Source organism: Geospiza fortis, unplaced genomic scaffold (genome assembly GCF_000277835.1).
Source record: "Geospiza fortis unplaced genomic scaffold, GeoFor_1.0 scaffold117, whole genome shotgun sequence".
Lineage (NCBI taxonomy): Eukaryota > Metazoa > Chordata > Aves > Passeriformes > Thraupidae > Geospiza > Geospiza fortis.
This window is the reverse complement of record NW_005054500.1, coordinates 352,959-362,059: the sequence shown is the minus strand read 5'-3', so window position 1 is coordinate 362,059 and position 9,101 is coordinate 352,959. Positions and strand designations below refer to the sequence as shown.

The window sequence follows — 9,101 nt, the reverse complement described above, 5'->3', positions numbered from 1 at the left end:
GAGCCCCCCAGAGCTGCCCCCTGCCCCCAGCCCACCCCAGCACGGCCCTGCTGGGCACCAGGGGGGGATCTGTGCCCTCTGCAGCTCCCAGGGAGCCAGCAGGGCTCTCTCGTGCCTGACACTGCTGTTCTGCAATTAGAGACTGACAGGCTGATTAGCACCCGGGGCTACACTGAGATCACACAAAGGAAGGCAGCAGCGAAATGCTGTCCTTTTCAACAAGCTCAGTTTTGATACCTTCTGTTGCTGGGGGGAACAAAATAAAAGCAGGAGAAAAAAGAAGGCTCCGTTTCAGTCCCTATCATGGTGGTTTTTTCCCAGAAGGATTACTCATCAGGCTGCCCTCACTTTGGTGGTTCCAGGCAGCTTCTCTTCGTGGCACTCTTGGATTCACTGATGCAGTATCAGGCTGAGGCCAGTGATTACAGATTACATAATTAAGGGCAGCAAGTCTTGATTTAAAGGACCCGTAAATAACAGGAATGAGAAGAAATTTAAAAGGACAATGCTCATTAAATTTCTCAAAAATATATATATTTCTCTCTTCATGGAAATTTAATACTCTTGGAAGCTGCCATATTGGGCAACCCACGGGAATCTTTGGTAGAAATATCTAAATATCTACACAAACCAAAGTAATCTGTTTCAATAGCAAGTTCAAACCTTCCAGGCTGATGAGCAAGGCTCTGTCCTCTGCCAAACCTGGTTAACTGTCCCCTGTTGGATCAGGGACCTCCACAGATCTCCTCCCAAGGAATGGGAGCCAATTTTTCTCCCTCCTGTGAGAAAAAGCTGGGCTGAAAGGGAGGGAAGTGCTGCTGGAGAGATGGAGAGGGAGCCTGAACTGCTGCAGTGATTGCTGCTTCATTTTGTTTTGATGCAGTTCAAGAGCTGTGTGAAAAGGCATAAAATTGAGCAATTCCAGGTGTGCTGAGGCACAGACCTGTTTTCCATCGCCACACCATCCATACAGGGCACTCAGGGAGGCTGTGCTGAGCCCAAACCTGCCTGGGAGCAGAGCCCAGCGAGATGGGCACAGTGGCACAGGGCTCCATGGGCTCACAGGATCCATCTGGGGGGCAGCAGAGAGGGACCAGGAGCAGAGGGAAAGGCAGGGATGTGCCTCTGAGGGGTGCAAATACAGCCCTGGGGCTGGCAAGGACTTGGGAATGGTCATGGGCTTTGTGGAAAGCTCTTTTAATGCTGCTCTGTGTGTGCAGTCTTGAATTTGTGGGGTTTTCAGACAAAGGAAGGAATGATGTATTTGATTTTATGTTTTTGAAGGTTTATTTATTACTTTATGTTACTATATTATATTAAAGAATACTATACTAAACTATACTAAAGAATAGAGAAAGGATACTTACAGAAGGTTAGAAAGATAATAATGAAAACTTGTGACTCCTTCCAGAGCACTGACACAGTTTGACTGCAACTGGTCATTAAGTTAAAACAATTCACATGAAATTAATGAAACAATTACTAGCTGGATAAACAATCTCCAAACACATTCCACATGTGAACACAACAAAGGAGAAGCAAATGAGATAAGAATTTGGGTTTTTGTTTTTTTTTTTCTCTGAGGCTTCTCAGCTTCCTAGGAGAAAATTTCAGAAAACATGGCAGTGACATGTGGAGCTATTCCCACCAAGCTTTGAGGGCTGCAGCTCCCGGGAAGGGAGAGAGCAGCAAAGGCTGCCCAGGATGCTCTGGCTGCCCCTTTGAAGGCAGCTCTGTGTGGAGGTTTGCCTTGCTGCCTTTAAATGTCACTGCTCTGATCTGAGGGTGTGCCACCCTGAGCAGGGGGACAATGCTGAGCGGGGAAATGGAGCTGGAACATCAGGGAACACTTCAGAACTGAAAAAAGGGCTCGGTGGGAGGTGGTGGAAGCCCCAAATTCTGAGCATTACCAGCTCAAAGCACTGGAGGACTGGTGTGGGCAGCACCTCTCTGGGTCTGTTTATATGCTGGGAATTCAGGTTACAAAATAAATAAGTGACTCACACGTGGCAGCAGACCAAGGCAGGCTTCTCAGGCAAGCCCACATCGCCACAAATTACACAGGAACTCATCTCAGAGTGACTGGGATTGTTCCTCATTTACAGCAGCAGGGAGATCAGAACCTTCCCTTACAATTCTGCCCAGTCATTTCTTGTCTAAAGATGCCAAAGCTGCCAATAATTCCTTAAGACTTCAGGCCTGGCTGTCCCCTGTGCCAGGCCACCCTTTCCTGGTCCCACTGGCAATTGAAACAATCAGATCCTGCTTGCAGGATTTCTTGGGGAGAACCTCTGGCTTTGCTTAACTCAAGGATGTTTGCAGTTTTCAAACACCCTGAGATTCACCACCATGGGGCCACACACATGATGAATTTTTATCCCATGGAGGGATAAAAATAATTCCCAAAAAATGGGATTCAGTAAAACCCTTCTGCTTAAAGCAGCTTGGACACACCCTTACTTTTCCTATTTGTTTTAGGATCAGCATTCCCAACACCACCTCTCCCTGCAAGAAACTGTGCACACATTTTAGAAACCAGAACATTTCAGATATTCCCTCACAAAGTATTTTTTTTTTTTGGTTGGTTGGGAATTTTTCCTTCTTCTTTAAAGAATCTTTTGCCACCATCTCCTGACAAAACATGGGTAAATTTAGAAATGAAAACTTCAGAGCAGAGAATCAGCATCATCAGTCTCAAGATGCTGAGGAAAAACAGACATTCCTCCAAATGAAATATCTCCACATGCTGCAGCATTCAGCCACTGAAATCATTTGTGAAGTGCCAACGTGGTGGGAATTTGGGATTAGCCCTACCTTGTGCCCTGCCTGCATTTTGGGTGGGAAAAGACTGAACTGGTAATTTTTTAGGGTTGGTTCCTGTTTTCTTGGGGTCAGTGCTGCTTCCAGGGGGTCTCAGGAAGGCTGGGCTGTGCCTGTGCTCTGGAGCCACTGGGATGGACAGAAGAGGTACAGAAAGGTCGGATTAGAGCAGGAGCAGGGCCAGGAAAGCTGGGAATTACAGCTGGGATCCCTCTCTGCTCAGGGAACTCCTGGACAGGCCTTGTGGCAGCACAGCACTGACAGCAAACACCAACTGGGAGCTGATCTTCTCCTCAAACCAGAACTGTCCCTTCCCCAGAGCCTGGAGAGGCTGGGGACACACCAGGAGCTCCCTGCTGTACCCCAAAACTGCACAGCAGACAAAGCTCTGAGCCCTCAGGGCTGGGTGAGGAGCCAACCCCACTGCTCCATGTCCTGGGAACATCCCTGCAGCCTCCAAGGGGGATCTGGGGTCTGCAGTGCCAAAGGAACACCTGCACACATCTCAGCACATCCAAGCACTTCCCAAAGATCCAATCCTTTCATTTCTCCCACTCTCTTCCTGCATTACACTGTGGCTCACTCCTGGGTATTTTGGGTTTCTGTGCATCCTTCTGGCTGTTCCATGGACAGCTGTGCAGTGGGGGCTGGATCTGGTGATTCAGAACTGCTTTAGAGAAAGAACCAAGCAGTGAATTCCTCTGCTGGGTCCAACTCTCATCCTCTACTTTCTCATCAAATCTCTGTGACTCTTCTTGGTCCAAAATCCAGAATAAAAAGGGCAAGGAAGGTGTTTTTCTTTGACCAGGAGCTGTGTTCCCATGGGATTTCTGAGCATAGCAGCAGCAGGCTGTGCTATGTTATGAGAAGCTGAAGGATGCTGCTGCAATAATGCGCTCAAAATCTGGAATAGCTGAAAAAAGCCTGGAAGAATAATTTGGCAAGTGCCTGAGGATGGGATGGAGATAAAGAATGGGTACTGCTAAGCATGAATGAATTATCAAGGACGGGGCTAAATAAAAATGAATTATCAACTGAGCTAATGGAAGAGAAAAAGCAACTGCTATTCCATAGATCCTGTGTGGAGGTCACCTTGGCTTCCCTCTCACACATGAATATTCACTGGCTTGGAATGGATCTGTCCTTAATGGAGATTTATTTACAGTGAGGGGCTGGGAGCTCCTCACAAATGACCCCCATTAGCTCATCCCATGGCACACTCCAGGGCTGAGCATGGAGCTGATGGTCCTGTGCCTCCTGCAGAGCACTTTCCTCGTTCTGGAAATGAGCCTGCCTGGCAGTGAGAGATGTTCCTGAGCAGTAAAACAATCAGACACATTGTCTGTGCTCTCTGCTCTCCCAGCCAGCCACAATCCGAGCTCTGATTGCTGCATTTATGTGTTTTATTGTGTGTTTTATCACCAGATCCAGGGTGATAAACCTCCGTCCTCCATCACAGCAATGAAACTAGCTCAGCCAAGGAGGACACAGGTGATGCACCTGTATTTCTCTCCCTCTCCTCCCAGCCTTCGCAGATCTTTGCCAGAAATAAATTAATTAAAGGATGAATGCTTCTTTCCCACACACTCATTTCCACAGTATGATCCCCATGACTGGAATGTGGAGTTATTTCAGACTTCACAAGTGAGGAAGCAGAAAGGCTGCTCCATCACTCTGATTATCTCCTTGCTGAACACATGGGCTGATGACAACAGCGAGAGGATTTACAAAAACGTTTGTCCTCAATCTGCTGCAAAACCCTATTTATGGATTACTTCCATACAATGATTTTTAAAAATCAGGGACGAAAAGAAAGGGAGAACATAATTTTAGTATGGCTTTTCTTCCAAACACATGGCACAAATGTAGAGACTGAAGGCCTGCTGGTGAGGAATCCTTCTGCTGACTCTGCCTTCCCTGTGCCTCTCAGCTCCTTAATTACACCATCACTACACACAGGGCTGGTTCAGAAATATCTTTAAGTGGGATGTCATTTATAAAATGCAAATAACATCTCTAACTGCAGTTTAACAGTTTGGCTTCCAGTCATAAAGCAATCACCAGAAGGATTTTCTTCATTTTCTTAACCTCCTGCAATTTCCAGGGCTTTTTGCTACGTCTTTCCCTCCCTCCTCCCCAGTGACACAGCACAGGGGCAGAATGCACAAGGGGTTTGCTCCAAGTCTCACCTACTACCAGCACTGCAACCACAAAAGTCACTCCAGGTTGCTAGTGATGAAATTGGAACTGGATTTTCTTTAGGGCACCACTAATGTTTAAGCACCACCCCAAAGTCACGACTGCTCCTTCTCCACCCCAGCCTTCATCCCAAACCAAGAGAAATGAACTACAGGGTTTTAGATAACCCTAGAGCAGTGTGGAGTTTGCCAGGCTGCCAGGGCAGGCGTACTGTACCTCCCAGTCCAGGACAGAGGCCTGCCACTGAGCGATCTTGTCGATGTTCTCCAGCCTCCGCTTGCGCTCGTTGATCTGGAGGGTGACGTTCCTCATGACGGCGAGGGCAGCGGCCACGTACCTGTAGTCACTGCACACAGAGGGAAAGGCCATCAAAGGCAGGCAGCAGGACATGCCCAGGGGTCTGCCACAACCTCACCAGCCCGCAGGGACACCAGCCCTCAGTGCTACAATGGGATTTTTCCACCTGGATTGTCACGACGAAGCAGCTCGATGGAAGCTGGAGCTGGGAGCCCAGTGTGGCCTCTACCAGCCCAGCACTTTGGGTGAGCTCTCTGCAGCCTCAAGGAGCCCAGCTGAAGAGCATTCTAAAGACAGGCTGTACACTTTCAGAGCCTCTGTGTTTGGGCCCGGGTTTTTCTAGTTTAAAATGGACATTTAGTAAAGGGCCCATTTAGACAAAGACCAGAGCACCTTCCAAGCCACTCCCAGAGCAGTCACCCCATGGAATTCACTCTCACTGCAGATTTCAGGTGAGCAAATCAAGCAACTCTGGTTTTTTTTTAGCGTGCACGGCCCTGTGAGTGCAGTAACACAGAGTGAGAACAGGCTCCTGCCAGGGCCACTGAGGATGATGATCAGTCTTTTCAAAAAGTGATGCTGAAATCAATGCCATTGATTCCTGCCCTGTGCCTGCTCTTCCATCCCAAGGAGCTGCAACGTTCATTTCCATTGGGAAGACAGGCAAGGCCAGCTGCCACAACACCACCACAATGTATTATTAACTTAAGGGCTGCTATTGATTGCTGACTAATGAGAAAAACTGCCATCTTGGGCAGCTGCAGGGGGAATGGCTTTATTGATTATTGCTAAGGATTGTGCTGGTGACAGCTACAAGAGGGGTGAATACTGGGAATTAGATCCCCCCACCATGTGTTCCCAACAGGATAAATACTAAGAAACAAACACACTGTGATATACAAAAAAATATCATTTGCTCAAGGATAAATAAAATATTATTTATCCTTGCTCAGGTGAAATCTTGAGCTGAGTTTTCATTTTTTCTTAAATCCTTATGTCAAAATTCTAGGTGTGGTTAAAAGCAATCCCACAAATTCCAGGACAGCAGGACTGGGCCTTCAGGAAAACAAAGGAAAATAGAGGATGGGCTGCCTGATATATCCTATCCATCACAGAGAGGTCTGGGTGAGGAGGGACCTTAAAGCCCATCCAGCTGCACCCCCTGCCATGGGCAGGGACACCTTCCACTGCCCCAGGGTGTTCCAAGTTCCATCCAACCCAGCCTTGGGCACTGCCAGGGATGGAAGGGATCGTGCTACACAATGAAGAACTTCTTGTGCCTCCCTTTGTGTGAGCATCTGTGTGAAGGGAGTGTTGGTTGTGTGAGGCAGGAAAGGAGCTGTGCCAGGGGGACATCAGGGTGGCCTGGAGAACATCCATGAGCTCTTTAGGGAAACAGGGAAGTCCCTACAGCCAGGAAGGATCTGCAGAGGCAGAGGTGCAGGGGCTGCAGGCAGTCACCAGTGATCTCCCAGCAGTGATGCTCATGCTACCAGGGCACTCCCTGGCAGAGTCTCCTCATGTAAAATGTTCCTACATTCCCAACTCCAGCTCCCTTCTGCTCTGGGAATGCTCAGGATTCCAGCAAGCTGCACTTAGGACCTTCCCATATTTAATTAATATTAAGCTGGAGTGGATCTTTAAGAGGTGAACAGATGTGGCTTTGTGAAAAATTCAAAGGAACCAGGCTGCAGACAGGAGGGAGGCTCTGAGCTCAGCCTCATCCTGCCTCCATGCAGAGTGGGATGGTGCCAGCTGCTCATCCTGGGAATGCTAATTCCCTAATTCCAGGGAGAAGACACCAGCAATGTTTTCCTGTCATGCTGTAATGAAGAAAAGGCCCAGGACTGAACTTTTTGGGCTCCCAGCCCATGTCTGTGGCAGAGCTGGCAAAAACTTAGAAGAAAAAAACAACAGGAGCAGAGCATTCGGCCATGAGGCAATAATAGGATCCCATTAACCATGAGATGAAGGCAAATAAATGGTTTGTCAATTCTATTGGGGCTGCAGGGGCCACTTCCCAGTGCTCCATCAGAATCCAAGTCCAGATCCTTGCCAAGCATCACGTGCTGTCTCTGGGGAGCCTGCTCTGGATGCTGGTTTCAGCATTGTCCTGACCTGCTGCAGGGGAAATCCACAGCTCTGCAGGTTGGGGGCAAGTGAAAAGGAAGGAAGAAAAAAAAAAAGAGGACATGTTCCTCTGTTAGATGAAGCTCACATCCCTGCTTTCCCTGGCAATCCTGTGTTTTCCCATGTTTTGCCTCATTCCAGGGCTGGGATATGGCACCACTGAGCAGCCACAGGTCTCCTGCCTGTGCTCAGAGCTTCAGGGGTTACTCCTCCTAATGCAAGGTGAGCAAACCTCACCCTGCCCTCCCTTCCCAGAGCACAGAGGAACAGAAATGGAGTGTCCATGGCAATCCAGTGGCACAGAGCCCTCAGGCTGAGTCACCCAAGTGCTGCTGACCACGGGAGAGCTCCCAGAGCTCCTCAGAACACGACTCTGTGTGATTCCTTAACAACATGGTCAGTTTAGAACATCTCTAAGGGAACAGAAATTTGCTCCCAAAATATCCCAACCCTGGTGTTATCACACTGCCCACATCCCCTTTGCTGTGGCTCCCAAGTAACTCACAGAGGGTCACTTTAAACACCCTCTTGGTGGGAAGCCACATCTGAGCTCCCAGCCAGTGCTGTGAGTGCTCCTGTGGCTGCTGAAGGGGAAACCCACAACCTGTGGGATCCCAGAGCTGCCTTCTGGAACCCTGAGGTTCCCACCAGTCCATTCCAAGTTTGATTTGGTGTTTGGAAAAGCAGGAATTGGATCTGAAGCCAAAGGCTTGTGCAAATTGGTGCCTTGGGGCATTTGGCTACCCTGAGTCACTCAGACTTGTGGGTCAGGTTGAAGCAGATCAATGCATCTCTGCTCCCATCACACTTCTGCTCTAGGCCTGGCAAAAACAAGCCATCAAACACTTGCAGAAGTTTCTGAAACATCTCTGGTATTTTCTGTTCTCACTTGCTTTTAAATGGGTTTTGGAAAAAGTAAGAAAATTGGCAGGGCAGGAACAAATCTGCTCTCACAGGGCCTGATTTTTCTTTCACCTTATTTTCACAGCAGTAAATCCCAAGTGGTATCACAGGCGCTGCTCCTGGTTCACAGTGTCAGGCAGCCAGGCTGATTGTCCTCAGCAGCAGCAAAAGAGATGCTGGAAATTTTGGGAAGCAATCAAACTGCAGGTGCTCCTCTGAACCTAAACTCCACAGCAAAACCATGGATGGGACTGGGCTGAAAAGCTGAGCAGGTTTGGAGCTCTCCCCACATCAGGCTCCAGTTGCAGACCCTGGCCCTGCACTCACTGTGTGCCCAGGGTCTCCCTGGGAGCAGGGAAAAAGCCTCTCAGACCACTGAATGCTAATTAGGTAATTTTTCCAGTGTAACTGGTAGCATCAGAAAGTACATCCAAGGGTAATTAGTTCACATGTCTGATTAGAACAGAGCTGAGTGTGTCTCCATCGAGAATTGCTGCTTGGAGAAGACTGAACTGTTTGCTAACCCTTTGTCCTGCTCCTGTTTATCCAGGATGTCACAGGGACAAGAGCTGGACAGAAAATCCCAAGCCCTGGGGGGGACAGAGCAGTGGACAGAAAACCCCAAGCCCTGCGTAGGGAAGCAGCACTGGACATAAAACCCCAACCTCTGAGTGGGAAGGACCACTGGACAGAAAAACCCAAGACCTGTAGGGAAGGAGCACTGGAGAGAAAACCCCAAGCCCTGTGTAGGG

At 48.7% G+C, this 9,101-nt stretch overlaps 1 protein-coding gene across 8 annotated transcripts in view; it reads right to left on the bottom strand.

Annotated features, from left to right (window-relative positions):
- The window catches only part of ARHGEF9 (Cdc42 guanine nucleotide exchange factor 9), a 170,670-nt gene that overhangs the window by 34,390 nt on the left and 127,179 nt on the right, over positions 1-9,101 (bottom strand). For all 8 annotated transcript variants that reach the window (XM_031063383.1, XM_005428719.2, XM_031063384.1 and 5 more), the window contains exon 6: positions 5,236-5,365. In XM_031063383.1, coding sequence (XP_030919243.1) covers positions 5,236-5,365 — 130 coding nt within the window. The remainder of the gene's footprint in view (positions 1-5,235; positions 5,366-9,101) is intronic.